At 31.7% G+C, this 17,383-nt stretch overlaps 3 protein-coding genes across 3 annotated transcripts; 2 read left to right on the top strand and 1 right to left on the bottom strand.

Moving 5' to 3' along the window:
• The first annotated feature begins 3,086 nt into the window (after positions 1 to 3,086).
• On the top strand, positions 3,087 to 4,743 carry LOC138891572 (uncharacterized). Its single transcript, XM_070175108.1, has one exon. It carries the CDS (start codon positions 3,424 to 3,426, stop codon positions 4,675 to 4,677), a length of 1,254 nt encoding a protein of 417 aa, XP_070031209.1. The 5' UTR covers positions 3,087 to 3,423; the 3' UTR covers positions 4,678 to 4,743.
• A 6,421-nt stretch (positions 4,744 to 11,164) lies between these two features.
• On the top strand, positions 11,165 to 13,195 carry LOC104116599 (probable aspartic proteinase GIP1). Its single transcript, XM_009627483.4, has 2 exons — positions 11,165 to 11,819; positions 12,339 to 13,195. The coding sequence occupies exons 1-2, from the start codon at positions 11,232 to 11,234 to the stop codon at positions 13,068 to 13,070; spliced, it is 1,320 nt and encodes a 439-aa protein (XP_009625778.1). The 5' UTR covers positions 11,165 to 11,231; the 3' UTR covers positions 13,071 to 13,195.
• LOC104116598 (uncharacterized) lies at positions 13,160 to 15,554 on the bottom strand. Its single transcript, XM_009627481.4, has 6 exons — positions 15,407 to 15,554; positions 15,138 to 15,335; positions 14,414 to 14,710; positions 14,071 to 14,232; positions 13,756 to 13,839; positions 13,160 to 13,477 (listed from the first exon to the last, which is right to left on the bottom strand). Exons 1-6 carry the CDS (start codon positions 15,434 to 15,436, stop codon positions 13,370 to 13,372), a joined length of 879 nt encoding a protein of 292 aa, XP_009625776.1. The 5' UTR covers positions 15,437 to 15,554; the 3' UTR covers positions 13,160 to 13,369.
• Between the last annotated feature and the right edge of the window lie 1,829 nt (positions 15,555 to 17,383).

Below are 17,383 nucleotides of genomic sequence, written 5' to 3'. Positions count from 1 at the left end.
ACTACCTAAACCAGAATGCTATTTGGAGTTATTATTCAAGAGAACAGACAATGATATATTCAAACTGCAGAGAAATACGAGAACCAGATATGGAAGAATTAAGACAATGGGTCTTAAGTCTTTTGAAGCCAGAACAATCTACAACCACAAGAGCTATAAGGACAAATTTTATTTCTCCAGAATTATTAACAAGATATTGCAAGTTAATCAGTCACAAATATCCAGATCACATATGCTCAAAATGCAAAGGAGAAGATAATATTGTTCCAGACGTACAACTGGAATAAACAAGAAGAAGATTACTGAAGAAGAAGACGACAAGCTAGACAAAGAAATATGGCAGACAAAATAATATGAAAGAGATATTAGATTCCTTTCTTTTCTTTATGTTATTTTATTTTTTGTAAAAGTCGTAAAGTAAATAGTAATAGTAAGAGTCAGTTTTCATGAACAGTAAATGTCGTTCATGAATAGTAAGAGGCAATAGTCAGTTTTCATGAACAGTAAAGGTCGTTCATGAATAGTAAGAGTCAAGAGTCAGATTCATGAACAGTAAAGGACGTTCATGAATAGTAAAAGTCATTTTGTAATATTATAAATAAGTCTTTCGATTATGAAATAAAATAGGCTACATCTTCAGGCCAAGGGCTTCTCTCTCCTCTCTCTTCTCTTCTCACAAGAAATACTTACAGATAAAATACTTAAAGATAAAATACAGGAAAGCTATGGAAGATAAGCAAGCTATGAATCAGCAAGAAAATATGAAAGATCAACAAGAAGACACCAAGAATCTACAAAAACAGGTATGTAACACTATAAACATGACTAGCTAAACTAGTATATTCCTGATAATCTCATACATGTAGATTATAATTATCCATCATATAATAGTACTGTTATAAAAATCATCTTGAGAAAGTTTGCCATGAAAATATGCTAAGAGTAGGTAAGCCTAGACTATGCATCCTAAAGTTGAAACCGGTAGGCAGAAGGCCGTTTAGGGGAGTAAACATGAGTTGAAGCGCTGTTAGGGTAACTGATTGAAGCAGAAAATCATGGTAGTGACCGGAAAAGATGATTAAAATAACTTATTATAATATGATGAATAAGGATAATAGACATAGAGATTAAAAGGAATATGTTTTAGCAAATCATATGATAAGATGAACACTTATCTAATAGACGACGATATTACCTATAAAACACTTATACTTTATATACTAAAAGACATTAATAATGATGTAAGAAGAATAATCTATGAAAAAATATTAGCCTTTGAAATAACAGAAATAATAGACCAAAATTGGACAGAACTAATCATACCAGAAACAGATTTATATGAACTAGACCTATATTTTGATAGCATATAATGAATCATACATATCTACAATACTGGCAACAAACTACAGAAAATATAAATTTACTAAAAAATCTAATAGAAAATAATATAGAAGACTATCAAAGAACCCAAGATATAGAATATATAGAATATGTATTAGAATGCATATCAGAAATAATTAGACTAATTCCACTACAAAGAAAATTTTATGAAAAAGATTTTAGATCAGACTAACTAACAAATGAAATCAATTAACAACGAAAGGGACCCAAAAATGGTATCAGAGCTATAGATTAAAAAATGAACAAAGAAGAATTTACAATAGATGAAAAAACCTATGAAAACCAAGACGGATTAAAAATAAAAATAATATTTTCAAACTTAGGTAGAAGATATAAAAAAATAGGAGACCAATTATACTTAATGATAGAAAAAGAAACAGCAAGATTAGAAGATAGCTTAACAGCTATGACAAGAATAAGTAGAGAAAATGAGGAAATTGATAAGAAAAAAGAAATTGAAATTATTAAAAAACAAGCAAGCAAAGAAATACAACAATTGGAAGAAACCAAAAATACAAAGATTATAGCATTAGAAAAAGAATTAAATATGTTAAAAGCACTATATGAAAACAAGCAAAGAGAAAAGAATAAAGAGATAGAATTAACAGATGAAATAAATAAATTTAAACAAATATTACAAACAGAAGAAACTCTCAGAATTGAAGAAATAGATAATAATATAGATGACCAAGAGTCAGAATCAAGCGAAATAAGTGAAACATATACAGAACTTTTAGAAAGTATAGAAAAAACAAAAAATGTAGAAGTAAATACAGGAGATGTAAATATGGATGAAAAACCTAGTACATCAGGTGTAAAAAATCCAAAAGGATTATACCCAAATTATTATACAGCTAATTATGAACAACATGATAGATATAATACACTATGGGATAGTAGATTAAATAAAAAATGGACACCAAAACCAATATCAGAACAATATAACTTTTTAGATTTAGATTGCGTAGCAGACATAAATAAAACAATCCAACTATGGATAGGATATGTATCTAAACAATTGATAGATAATAAAATAGGAATGACAGAAACACCAGGATATATAGAAAGAACACTCATAGGAACGGTAAAATTATGGTTACAAAATTTAACTAGAGAAAGTGTAGATACCTTAAGAAGCAATAAAAAATTTAATGGTGAAATAGCAACAACAAATATAGAAATATTATACAAATATGAAATAGCTATAAGAAACGAATTTAGTAGCATGACTACAGAAATTGAAGAACAAAATAAGGAAAAACAAATAAATAGAAATCTAATAACAAAATTAGCAATATGTAATATGTGTTATATAGACGAATATACTTGTGCATTCAGAGAATATTATTATAAAGGAACATATAATGCAGAAGAAAGTAAAGAAATAAGAAAATTATATTTCACAAAACTACCAGAACCTTTTAATTCTAAAATAATAAAAGAATGGAATGAAGTAGGATTAGCAGATACTTTAGGAGCGAAAATGAGGAAATTGATAAGAAAAAAGAAATTGAAATTATTAAAAAACAAGCAAGCAAAGAAATACAACAATTGGAAGAAACCAAAAATGGTATGGATTTGATGAAAAAGATAAGGAACAAATAAGAAAGATCAAAATATTGTGTAAAAAACTACCAAAACTATACTTCCCAGATGAAAATAAGAAATTTACTTATATTGTAGAAACAGATTCGAGTAATCATAGTTATGGAGGAGTTCTTAAATATAAATATGATAAAGAAAAAATAGAACATCATTGCAGATATTATTCAGGATCTTATACTGAACCACAAGAAAGATGGAAAATAAATAGAAAAGAATTATTTGCATTATATAAATGTTTATTAGCATTTGAACCATATATAGTCTATAACAGATTTATTGTAAGAACAGATAACACCCAAGTTAAATGGTGGATAACCAGAAAAGTACAAGATTCAGTTACAACAAAAGAAATACGCAGACTGGTATTAAATATATTAAATTTTACATTTACAATTGAAATAATCACTACTAACAAGAATGTTGTTGCAGATTACTTATCAAGACAAAGCTACCCAAACTGAACCAGATAATATAATGAAAAATATACTCTTAGCTATGACTACACTTTGTAAAAAAGTGGAAAGCATAGAAGAAGAGATACATATATTAAAGAAAACAGCTAGTGGTCAGCAGCATGACTTGAAAAATGCGGAGATAAGACGATCGGAAGTCTCTAAAATTCCAGAGCTAGAAGGTGACGTTGAGAAACACCTAAAAACTCATAACAGTTTGTTAAATGCAGTTGCAGGAAGTAGCACAGCTAGCAGTTTATCTGCAAAGAAGAAGGAAGAAATTAAACCTAGATATACAAATACAAATATGAACAATCTATTTTCAAAACCATTCATACAGAAAAATATCCAAAATACCCAGAAAGAAATATTCCTACCACCACAGATAAACACCTACAAAGAAAGCCTAAACCAAGCCAAAAAGACATACAACCATATAACCCGTACATATATAGACAACATATATAAAATACAAAACTTCCTAAACAAAAATCCAAGATCCCAAACTACCCAAAATCCAGATGAAGATTATATTACTCATTATCTAACAGGATATAATAAACTAATAGCATTACCAAATACAAATGCAAAACTAGTAGCCACTTGCTACAATTACGGATTACTAGATACAGTATATACACAGACAGGACAAGAAATAGCTACCATACCAGAAGTATACAGAGCATTTATGCAGTACAAAAGAATAACCAAAGGAACACTATTCTATATACGATTCTATTCAGCTACAGCAGAGATACTATATGAAGAAATAAAACCCATCATACAAGTTATCAAGATCGGACTTACAAGGAAAATGCTAGTACCGGAAAAAATAGAAGAACAAGAAGAGATAGAAAAAATAAATATTCCAGACTTTTATGCAAATAAAAGGATTATCGGAATATCCACTATACTAAATGAACTAGCAAACAACTACCTAAACCAGAATGCTATTTGGAGTTATTATTCAAGAGAACAGACAATGATATATTCAAACTGCAGAGAAATACGAGAACCAGATATGGAAGAATTAAGACAATGGGTCTTAAGTCTTTTGAAGCCAGAACAATCTACAACCACAAGAGCTATAAGGACAAATTTTATTTCTCCAGAATTATTAACAAGATATTGCAAGTTAATCAGTCACAAATATCCAGATCACATATGCTCAAAATGCAAAGGAGAAGATAATATTGTTCCAGACGTACAACTGGAATAAACAAGAAGAAGATTACTGAAGAAGAAGACGACAAGCTAGACAAAGAAATATGGCAGACAAAATAATATGAAAGAGATATTAGATTCCTTTCTTTTCTTTATGTTATTTTGTTTTTTGTAAAAGTCGTAAAGTAAATAGTAATAGTAAGAGTCAGTTTTCATGAACAGTAAAGGTCGTTCATGAATAGTAAGAGGCAATAGTCAGTTTTCATGAACAGTAAAGGTCGTTCATGAATAGTAAGAGTCAAGAGTCAGATTCATGAACAGTAAAGGACGTTCATGAATAGTAAAAGTCATTTTGTAATATTATAAATAAGTCTTTCGATTATGAAATAAAATAGGCTACATCTTCAGGCCAAGGGCTTCTCTCTCCTCTCTCTTCTCTTCTCTTCTCACAAGAAATACTTACAGATAAAATACTTAAAGATAAAATACAGGAAAGCTATGGAAGATAAGCAAGCTATGAATCAGCAAGAAAATATGAAAGATCAACAAGAAGACACCAAGAATCTACAAAAACAGGTATGTAACACTATAAACATGACTAGCTAAACTAGTATATTCCTGATAATCTCATACATGTAGATTATAATTATCCATCATATAATAGTACTGTTATAAAAATCATCTTGAGAAAGTTTGCCATGAAAATATGCTAAGAGTAGGTAAGCCCAGACTATGCATCCTAAAGTTGAAACCGGTAGGCAGAAGGCCGTTTAGGGGAGTAAACATGAGTTGAAGCGCTGTTAGGGTAACTGATTGAAGCAGAAAATCATGGTAGTGACCGGAAAAGATAATTAAAATAACTTATTATAATATGATGAATAAGGATAATAGGCATAGAGATTAAAAGGAATATGTTTTAGCAAATCATATGATAAGATGAACACTTATCTAATAGACGACAATATTACCTATAAAACACTTATACTTTATATACTAAAAGACATTAATAATGATGTAAGAAGAATAATCTATGAAAAAATATTAGCCTTTGAAATAACAGAAATAATAGACCAAAATTGGACAGAACTAATCATACCAGAAATAGATTTATATGAACTAGACCTATATTTTGATAGCATATAATGAATCATACATATCTACAATACTGGCAACAAACTACAGAAAATATAAATTTACTAAAAAATCTAATAGAAAATAATATAGAAGACTATCAAAGAACCCAAGATATAGAATATATAGAATATGTATTAGAATGCATATCAGAAATAATTAGACTAATTCCACTACAAAGAAAATTTTATGAAAAAGATTTTAGATCAGACTAACTAACAAATGAAATCAATTAACAACGAAAGGGACCCAAAAATGGTATCAGAGCTATAGATTAAAAAATGAACAAAGAAGAATTTGCAATAGATGAAAAAACCTATGAAAACCAAGACGGATTAAAAATAAAAATAATATTTTCAAACTTAGGTAGAAGATATAAAAAAATAGGAGACCAATTATACTTAATGATAGAAAAAGAAACAGCAAGATTAGAAGATAGCTTAACAGCTATGACAAGAATAAGTAGAGAAAATGAGGAAATTGATAAGAAAAAAGAAATTGAAATTATTAAAAAACAAGCAAGCAAAGAAATACAACAATTGGAAGAAACCAAAAATACAAAGATTATAGCATTAGAAAAAGAATTAAATATGTTAAAAGCACTATATGAAAACAAGCAAAGAGAAAAGAATAAAGAGATAGAATTAACAGATGAAATAAATAAATTTAAACAAATATTACAAACAGAAGAAACTCTCAGAATTGAAGAAATAGATAATAATATAGATGACCAAGAGTCAGAATCAAGCGAAATAAGTGAAACATATACAGAACTTTTAGAAAGTATAGAAAAAACAAAAAATATAGAAGTAAATACAGGAGATGTAAATATGGATGAAAAACCTAGTACATCAGGTGTAAAAAATCCAAAAGGATTATACCCAAATTATTATACAGCTAATTATGAACAACATGATAGATATAATACACTATGGGATAGTAGATTAAATAAAAAATGGACACCAAAACCAATATCAGAACAATATAACTTTTTAGATTTAGATTGCGTAGCAGACATAAATAAAACAATCCAACTATGGATAGGATATGTATCTAAACAATTGATAGATAATAAAATAGGAATGACAGAAACACCAGGATATATAGAAAGAACACTCATAGGAACGGTAAAATTATGGTTACAAAATTTAACTAGAGAAAGTGTAGATACCTTAAGAAGCAATAAAAAATTTAATGGTGAAATAGCAACAACAAATATAGAAATATTATACAAATATGAAATAGCTATAAGAAACGAATTTAGTAGCATGACTACAGAAATTGAAGAACAAAATAAGGAAAAACAAATAAATAGAAATCTAATAACAAAATTAGCAATATGTAATATGTGTTATATAGACGAATATACTTGTGCATTCAGAGAATATTATTATAAAGGAACATATAATGCAGAAGAAAGTAAAGAAATAAGAAAATTATATTTCACAAAACTACCAGAACCTTTTAATTCTAAAATAATAAAAGAATGGAATGAATCAGGATTAGCAGATACTTTAGGAGCGAAAATGAGGAAATTGATAAGAAAAAAGAAATTAAAATTATTAAAAAACAAGCAAGCAAAGAAATACAACAATTGGAAGAAACCAAAAATGGTATGGATTTGATGAAAAAGATAAGGAACAAATAAGAAAGATCAAAATATTGTGTAAAAAACTACCAAAACTATACTTCCCAGATGAAAATAAGAAATTTACTTATATTGTAGAAACAGATTCGAGTAATCATAGTTATGGAGGAGTTCTTAAATATAAATATGATAAAGAAAAAATAGAACATCATTGCAGATATTATTCAGGATCTTATACTGAACCACAAGAAAGATGGAAAATAAATAGAAAAGAATTATTTGCATTATATAAATGTTTATTAGCATTTGAACCATATATAGTCTATAACAGATTTATTGTAAGAACAGATAACACCCAAGTTAAATGGTGGATAACCAGAAAAGTACAAGATTCAGTTACAACAAAAGAAATACGCAGACTGGTATTAAATATATTAAATTTTACATTTACAATTGAAATAATCACTACTAACAAGAATGTTGTTGCAGATTACTTATCAAGACAAAGCTACCCAAACTGAACCAGATAATACAATGGAAAATCTACTCTTAGCTATGACTACACTTTGTAAAAAAGTGGAAAGCATAGAAGAAGAGATACAGATAATAAAGAAAACAGCTAGTGATCAGCAGCATGACTTGAAAAATGCGGAGATAAGACGATCGGAAGTCTCTAAAATTTCAGAGCTAGAAGGTGACGTTGAGAAACACCTAAAAACTCATAACAGTTTGTTAAATGCAGTTGCAGGAAGTAGCACAGCTAGCAGTTTATCTGCAAAGAAGAAGGAAGAAATTAAACCTAGATATACAAATACAAATATGAACAATCTATTTTCAAAACCATTCATACAGAAAAATATCCAAAATACCCAGAAAGAAATATTCCTACCACCACAGATAAACACCTACAAAGAAAGCCTAAACCAAGCCAAAAAGACATACAACCATATAACCCGTACATATATAGACAACATATATAAAATACAAAACTTCCTAAACAAAAATCCAAGATCCCAAACTACCCAAAATCCAGATGAAGATTATATTACTCATTATCTAACAGGATATAATAAACTAATAGCATTACCAAATACAAATGCAAAACTAGTAGCCACTTGCTACAATTACGGATTACTAGATACAGTATATACACAGACAGGACAAGAAATAGCTACCATACCAGAAGTATACAGAGCATTTATGCAGTACAAAAGAATAACCAAAGGAACACTATTCTATATACGATTCTATTCAGCTACAGCAGAGATACTATATGAAGAAATAAAACCCATCATACAAGTTATCAAGATCGGACTTACAAGGGAAATGCTAGTACCGGAAAAAATAGAAGAACAAGAAGAGATAGAAAAAATAAATATTCCAGACTTTTATGCAAATAAAAGGATTATCGGAATATCCACTATACTAAATGAACTAGCAAACAACTACCTAAACCAGAATGCTATTTGGAGTTATTATTCAAGAGAACAGACAATGATATATTCAAACTGCAGAGAAATACGAGAACCAGATATGGAAGAATTAAGACAATGGGTCTTAAGTCTTTTGAAGCCAGAACAATCTACAACCACAAGAGCTATAAGGACAAATTTTATTTCTCTAGAATTATTAACAAGATATTGCAAGTTAATCAGTCACAAATATCCAGATCACATATGCTCAAAATGCAAAGGAGAAGATAATATTGTTCCAGACGTACAACTGGAATAAACAAGAAGAAGATTACTGAAGAAGAAGACGACAAGCTAGGCAAAGAAATATGGCAGACAAAATAATATGAAAGAGATATTAGATTCCTTTCTTTTCTTTATGTTATTTTGTTTTTTGTAAAAGTCGTAAAGTAAATAGTAATAGTAAGAGTCAGTTTTCATGAACAGTAAAGGTCGTTCATGAATAGTAAGAGTCAATAGTCAGTTTTCATGAACAGTAAAGGTCGTTCATGAATAGTAAGAGTCAAGAGTCAGATTCATGAACAGTAAAGGACGTTCATGAATAGTAAAAGTCATTTTGTAATATTATAAATAAGTCTTTCGATTATGAAATAAAATAGGCTACATCTTCAGGCCAAGGGCTTCTCTCTCCTCTCTCTTCTCTTCTCACAAGAAATAATGAAATACTTAAACAAATATTACAAACAGAAGAAACTCTCAGAATTGAAGAAATAGATAATAATATAGATGACCAAGAGTCAGAATCAAGCGAAATAAGTGAAACATATACAGAACTTTTAGAAAGTATAGAAAAAACAAAAAATGTAGAAGTAAATACAGGAGATGTAAATATGGATGAAAAACCTAGTACATCAGGTGTAAAAAATCCAAAAGGATTATACCCAAATTATTATACAGCTAATTATGAACAACATGATAGATATAATACACTATGGGATAGTAGATTAAATAAAAAATGGACACCAAAACCAATATCAGAACAATATAACTTTTTAGATTTAGATTGCGTAGCAGACATAAATAAAACAATCCAACTATGGATAGGATATGTATCTAAACAATTGATAGATAATAAAATAGGAATGACAGAAACACCAGGATATATAGAAAGAACACTCATAGGAACGGTAAAATTATGGTTACAAAATTTAACTAGAGAAAGTGTAGATACCTTAAGAAGCAATAAAAAATTTAATGGTGAAATAGCAATAACAAATATAGAAATATTATACAAATATGAAATAGCTATAAGAAACGAATTTAGTAGCATGACTACAGAAATTGAAGGTGACGTGTACCCTTTCTGATAATGATGGCATCCTTCACAAAATCGTTCATGTCCTCGCCTTACCTTACCTACCTAATTTCACTTTGATTTGAATATGGCTTGGTGTTAGGACAACTATGCCTTCCGCATTCATGTAAGGTCCGAAGAAGGACATTACTCAAAGACTTGAGATGCTGTTTGATAATATGGTCATCACCATTTCACGTCTTTCTCTTAATCGCACAAAAATAAGTATACGGTGTAAATTTTTTAATGCTAACTAGTTTAATTTCCTCAATCATATTCACACAGGATCTGTTTGGAAGTGTAAACCCGACACATAATATTAACTCCCATATTGTGCCAACTCTCAACAGCATTCTTAGTAGACAAGCAACTTAAATGCTCCAAGTGATCCAGGGTTTTGTTCGTAAATATTGTCAATTTTGTTGATGTCAAACACCTAATTTGTCCAGAGATACAGCTATAAATGGTATTCTGATAAACATAAAAAACATCTGTCCTTATCCAATTTTATACAAACAACAAAAAGTAAATGTCTGTATATATCTGCTGTCTGCATCACTGCCACAGAAGATTTAGCGTCGTTAGTTTAGCTCATCATTGTCCAGTTGCTAAAACTCAGCCTATGTTCTCCAACAAAAGTCATTACTTGTACAGTTGTACTCCAACACTCTCATCAAATGCCGGGCTGGATAGAGCTGATTTTTGCTCAACTTAGCATTTTTGAGGCGAAACATAATAAGTAAGTCTGCTGTCTCTCACTCTGCTCTATTTTATGTGATAGTTGTTTAACTTACTACATAGTTTAAGAAGAAAAGAAAGATATTTAAAAATTATAATTCAAACAAGATATAAATATTTGTATGACTATAATTTTTTTTATTAAAGATAAATAAAAATTTAAAATTAATTATTTTTAAACATTATTTTTTTTGGAATGACAGAAAGAAAACGTACATCACATAAACTGACACAAAAGGTGTATATGTATTCGAAAAATTACTAAAATTTTAATAAATTTTAAAATTATAGTAGACAGTTAACGTTAAAAACCTCAAATGTTAGAACTTTAAATACTGAATTTTCCTTTGATCTGGTGCTCACTTTGCCCTCCCCCCCCCCAAAAAATGTTAGAATGCCAACTTCTTCACAGAAAAATGCTTCCCAATAAACTCATCAGCGTCACCCTTTTCTTCTTTGCTTCTTCTCTCCTCATTTCTACTTCCTTTTCAGCCGTTTTAGCACCCATTACCAAAGACCATGCAACTCGTCTCTACTCACTCTCAGTTTACCTCAAAACCCCTCCAAACCTCACAAATCTCCTTCTTGATTTGGGCGCTTCTTTCAGTTGGGTTGATTGTTCCAGTAATAACTACATTTCCTCTACTTACCGAGCCCTCTACTGTGATTCCCCTTTGTGCTCTGCTCTTGGCTCACGCGCTTGTGCCAAGTGTTTTCACTCTCCTAGCCCTGATTGTTCGAATAATCCCTGTACGCTTTCTCCTTTAAATTCTGTAACACACAAATCGTCGACCGGAAAGGCTATTGTTGACTCGCTTGCGTTGCCGGTCACTGACGGTCGGAATCCGGGTCAGCTCAGGAGTTTTTCTGAGTTCCTGTTATCTTGCTCTAAGTCGTCTTTGTTGAAAGGCCTTACGAAAGGTGTAACCGGTTTGGCCGGTTTAGGCCGGTCCAGATTCTCACTCACCGCACAGGTTAGACTGTATCCAATGTCTCCTGTTTTTTAACTTTAATATTTCATTTTATTCTTAAAGATTCTTCTTATAATGAATACTACAATAAATATCAGGTATGTACGTACTAAAAGTTTTTTTCTTAACCTCTATGTATTTATTTTAGGTTATTTTGTAAGGAATATTTCAGTCTTATAATAGATTACTATGTCAATAAAAAATATACGTGACAGAAAAACTAATTTTCTTATAAAATAGGACTAGACGGGTTTAATTGGAGCAACTTGGACAATGATAATTCATATAATATGTTTAGGATTGAGATATAGTTGTTGTTATGTAAAAAAATTCAGATAATATCTAAATATATTTAACTATAATAAGTTGTAATTCTATATTAATTTGTGCAACTTATTAACTATAATAAGTTGTAAAAAGTTTTTTTTTAGGAAATTAACGTGAATATGCACAGGAGATATAGATGAATTAATCTTCATATTCCATATGGATTGATTTAAAATCTTGAAATCATCTTTACAGGTTAGCACTGCCTTTTCATCTTCACGCACTTTTGCGCTATGTCTATCCGGTTCGCCTTCGGCTCCTGGAGTGGCTTTCTTCGGTACACCTGGACCGTATTACTTTCTGCCTGAAATTGACCTCTCAAAAACCCTCCGGTTCACCCCACTTCTTTTGAACCCGGTTCAGAGTGACTATTTCATTAATTTGACTTCCATAAAAGTCAACGGTGTTACTGTACAACTGAACCGGAAGATCCTAGCCGTTGATGAACATGGTTTCGGTGGGACCAAGCTGAGCACCGTAACTCCATACACCTTACTACATAGTAGCATCTACAAAGCGTTAACCGAGACATTTGTAAATCAATCAACTAAGCTCAACCTCACAGTAACAAATCCTGTGGAACCATTTAAGGTTTGTTATAATGCAGATGAGGTAATGGAGACTAGGGTGGGACCAGCCGTGCCGACCGTTGATCTCGTGATGCACGGTGATGATGTGTTTTGGAGGATATTCGGATCAAATTCAATGGTAAGGATTTTTCGAGATGGTGTTAATGTTTGGTGTTTAGGATTTTTAGATGGTGGGGTTAAGACTAAGACATCTATTATAATCGGGGGACATCAAATGGAGGACAATCTATTGCAATTTGATTTGAGACAACAGAGATTAGGGTTTAGTTCATCAGTTTTGGTATACAACACCACATGTTCCAATTTCAACTTTACAACTGCTAGTAACTTGAGTTGAAATTAACCTAAAGCAAGACAATATACCCTGGTTTTGTTTTTAATTACATAGTTTGAATTTACTTATGAAATGTTGTAAGATATGCAGTCTTTGCTACTATTAATTTCAAGCATTTTATTCTGATATCTGAAATTGTTGGTTTTCAACACACTGGAACTTACAAAAAGAGAAGAATACTCTAAAATTCAGAGTGAAATACATAGGAAAAACCAATATAGAATACACGTACTTGCACCACTTTATTAAATTTATGATAGTATCCGTCCGATGAATAAAAATCATGGATTTCCACTCGTACATTAAACTAGAAGAGAACCTTCCATGACAGCAACAACTTTCCCTCTCAGAAATACCCTCTGATTCTCCTCGTCTAGATGCACGTTAATAACGCCACCTCTAGGTGAGGCCTGAACCACAAAACAATAGTCAAATAGGGGAAAGAGAACAACTGTGGTTAGTATAAGTACCAGATTGCACAAACACATGAATAAGAATTTCAGCTTGTGCTTTTTCGTGCCCACTAGAGTAGAGGCGGATCTAGGATTTAAACTTATTTAGCTGGATTTTTAACACATATACAGAGCCTAAGCCAAAGTTACTGGGTTCAGATAAACCCGTAACTTCTTTATTGGCTCCGCCCCTGCACCGGAGGGGATGGGGGAAGTTGGTAGAAAAGAGGAAATACCGATAAAGCAACAAAGTCACATTTGCCAAGCTTTTTATGCCAATAAGGAGTCAAAGCACAATGAGCACTTCCACAAACAGGATCCTGAAAAGTTTTGTTTGAAAAAACAAAAATATGAACAGGTGAGATATCTAAGAAGCATGAGCTATACCAACATACAGATCTGTAGTTGTCGAGGGTATGATAAATAATATCAACAGTATATATTGGCTTAATTCTATAGGTTGTGCAAATTCAGCACTACCCTTTTCATTGACTATGATCTGATCTGATTGTACACAATACTATTACTGTATACCAAGTTCTGGCAGTTACCTCATTGATTCCGAACTTTGGCCAGAAGCAGCGACTATAGAAATCAAAGTCAGAACCCTTTGGAGCAGGTCCAGTTATTACTATTCCTCTGCCAGGGAAATTCATTATTTGAGCAAACTGAGGTTGGCATTCCGCCACTGCCTCTCCTGACGGGAGCAATATCTGCAAAAACTAAATTTTCTTCATATCCCTAGGAAGGGATAATTTTAATTAAACTTTGCCTACGATGCCTTGTCCTAGGATTGAAAGCAATTTCCTTCATGTTTGTACCTTTGTAAAGGAGACTTGCATGAATTTTTATCTTTATGCACTAGTGGAAATATAAAAGGTAAATAATACGTACAACATAATAGCCCTGAGATGTCTCATTGATCTCAACCACAGATGCACCATTCAAGCTTTTAGAAATTGCAGCAATATCAGCAGAATTCGTCTCGGCTACTTGGACAACAGGAAAATCCAATTCAATTGAGTAACCTGTTGGCCAATCGTCCTGAGAATTTGAAGCTTTGGCTTCTGCTACTCTTTTGGCAGCTAAAATTCCTGACTTTGTTGAAAACTCAATCGTATCAGTTTTAACAAAGCCATAGGCAAATAGAAAGTGTGCAGCTGCTAGCGTTGCATGTCCACATATATCTACCTGCAAAGCACAAATGAAATTCCCTGCTAAAAAGTGAATTACTTGCACTCGATCAGAAGGAAATATAAGCAGGGAACAGATACTGAGTTTAGCTTTTTCAAAACAGATACTACTGCTCTTTTATTCATTTCAATAAACACTTTCAAACTTATGGATTTCCATTTTTCCAATAACAAATTATCAGAAAGATGAGCTCCAAACATCAATAAGTAAAAGGGCTTTGCATATTGTATTGCCTCAAATTTTCAGGAAGAAGTCCAAATTTGTTTGCTAATTAATAACTTTAGACAAATTGATCAAGTAGAAAGGATCGGAGGGTAATTCATACTGCCTTCCTAGTGTTAAATAAGACAGCGGAATAAATTTAAAGCTAAGGAGAATTGAGTAACAGTTGTTTTGAAATTGAAAGAGAGCAAGATAGGCTGACCTCAGTAACTGGAGTGAACCAACGAAGGCCAAATGTGGGGTTAGCTACATTAGATAGGGTAAGTGGAGTGAGATAACAAGTTTCAGAGATATTGAACTCAGCAGCAACAGACTGTAACCATTTGTCATCTTTTTCTTCTTCTAATAAGCAAACGGCTGCTGGGTTCCCTTTGAATGCTGCGTCAGTGAAGGCATCCACCTGTGAGTTCAACAACCATTTCAAACAATTAATGAAAATACCATTCAACAAACATAAATGAACTTACTTACCACACAGTATTTCACGGGTTTCATGGCCATTGTACTAAACAAACAAGGAAGAAATTGGTGGCCTGGTATAAGCACGAGATATTGAGGTTTTTATAGGGAGTAGTTAATAAAGCAGTCGCAGTGTCACTTAAGTCAATGGATGGCTCTTGGCGATCAAACTGTATTTGCCAACCTTTCTTCAATGACTATACATAGTGAATCTTAGCTGGCGACTGCGACTATCTTTGGTTCTATATCAATAACTTGGATTATTTGATCTCATTTTGACACTACTTTTTCAAGTTTTATTTTTAGTCATTAGTAGTAGTTGTTGCGGAGTCCTACTCACTTGCCAAAATAAAAATAGCTTAAAACAAGACAAACAAATAACTACTTATATTTTTCAACTACGAATGACGTTATTCGGGACAACGTGAGAGTGGCCCCAAAAGAAGATAAAATGCGGGAAGACTTAGATGGCTCGAGCATAAAAAGTGGTGAAAAGCAGATGTCCCAGTGAGGAGGTGTGAGAAGTTGGCCTTGGTGAGATCGAGGAGAAGTAGAGGCAGACCTAAGAAGTATTTGAACGAGGTGATTAGGTAGGACATGATGCTGATTCAGCTTACCGAGAACATAACCCTTGATATATATAGAGGGTGTGAAGATCGAACATTAGGGTGGAAGGTTAATAAGTAGTCGGAGTGTTTTTTCTTTTCTTATGTTAATAGCAAATATAGAGAACTTGTAGTGATAGAAAAGTTTATGTTTTTAATAATATTTAGACGAATTTCATTGGAGCGAACGACCTGAACAACAATAATTCATATATATAACTTGTTTAGAATGGACACACTTGATTGTTATTATAGTAGAATCAGATAATATCAAAATATATCTTACTATAATAAGATATGTTTTTATATTACTATTATCTAGTCACGTACATTGCACGTGTATTCCATGTGAATTAATACTAATTTTTATTAATTTCATATATTACTAAAACGTGTGTCTGTCAGCCGTATAAAAAAAAATTTAACGGGAAAAAAGTGGAAGCTCAAAATTATGAAGTGACCTTATTTTTGTGACCTCGTAGTTAAACTCGAAATGATTGAATATCATCTGAATATGCGATAAAGAATTATATTTAGTTAAGTAGGTATAATTTATAGTTATATTAATTTTGATGTTACGAGTACAAATAAGATAAACTTCAAAATAAGATTGATATTGATGGTTTTCATGCCTTGAGCAATAAAACGGAAAAAGAATCATTCTTAAAGCGCAATACAAAAGGCTTCGTGATGTCGTGCTATAATTCCATATATTTTGACGTTATTTATCCTGTTTGCTTGTTGTTTGGATGCTAATTTGTGGGACAATTGAGCTTAATAGAGTATTTTACATGTAGGAATGCTTGGACATGACGTGGAGAAAAGTTGCACGAAATGGTAGTTCAAAGCTACAAAATGGAGAAATAAAAGAAGACGTGCAAGACAATGAAAAGTCATGGCCATAGACAGTGCAAGGCTTTGTCCAGGGCACTGTCATTGGCGCCTCTGACAGTGCCTTGCGGGAAAATGTTGGCTCCTCTGACAATGCCTCACAGAGTAATGTTGGTGCCTTTGAAAATGCCCTGCGCCGACGATGTTTATCCGAGCACTTTTATTTCTTCATTATGTTTGGACGTGTAGACCTCAGCCCTACCTTATAAATACCTCCTAAACTTAGTTTTTAGGGGAGAGATTGATTGGAGAGGCAAGAAAGCTATAGGAACACTTGGAAGTAATGAATCACAAAGAGTTTTCTCTTCCGTTTTCCCTTAATCTGTATTTTAATGCTTTCAATTATTATCATGATTGTTAGTATATTTATGAGTAGCTAAACTTTCTCATCTAGGGTTTGATGGAACCTATTGAACGATGAATTCTTGTTACGTTTTAATATAATTTTGCCTTGTGAATATCCCTACTTGTTCAATTACGTGTTTATTGCTGT

This window comes from Nicotiana tomentosiformis, chromosome 1 (assembly GCF_000390325.3).
Source record: "Nicotiana tomentosiformis chromosome 1, ASM39032v3, whole genome shotgun sequence".
NCBI classification, from domain to species: Eukaryota; Viridiplantae; Streptophyta; class Magnoliopsida; order Solanales; family Solanaceae; genus Nicotiana; species Nicotiana tomentosiformis.
This window is presented reverse-complemented; position numbering and strand designations above follow the sequence as displayed.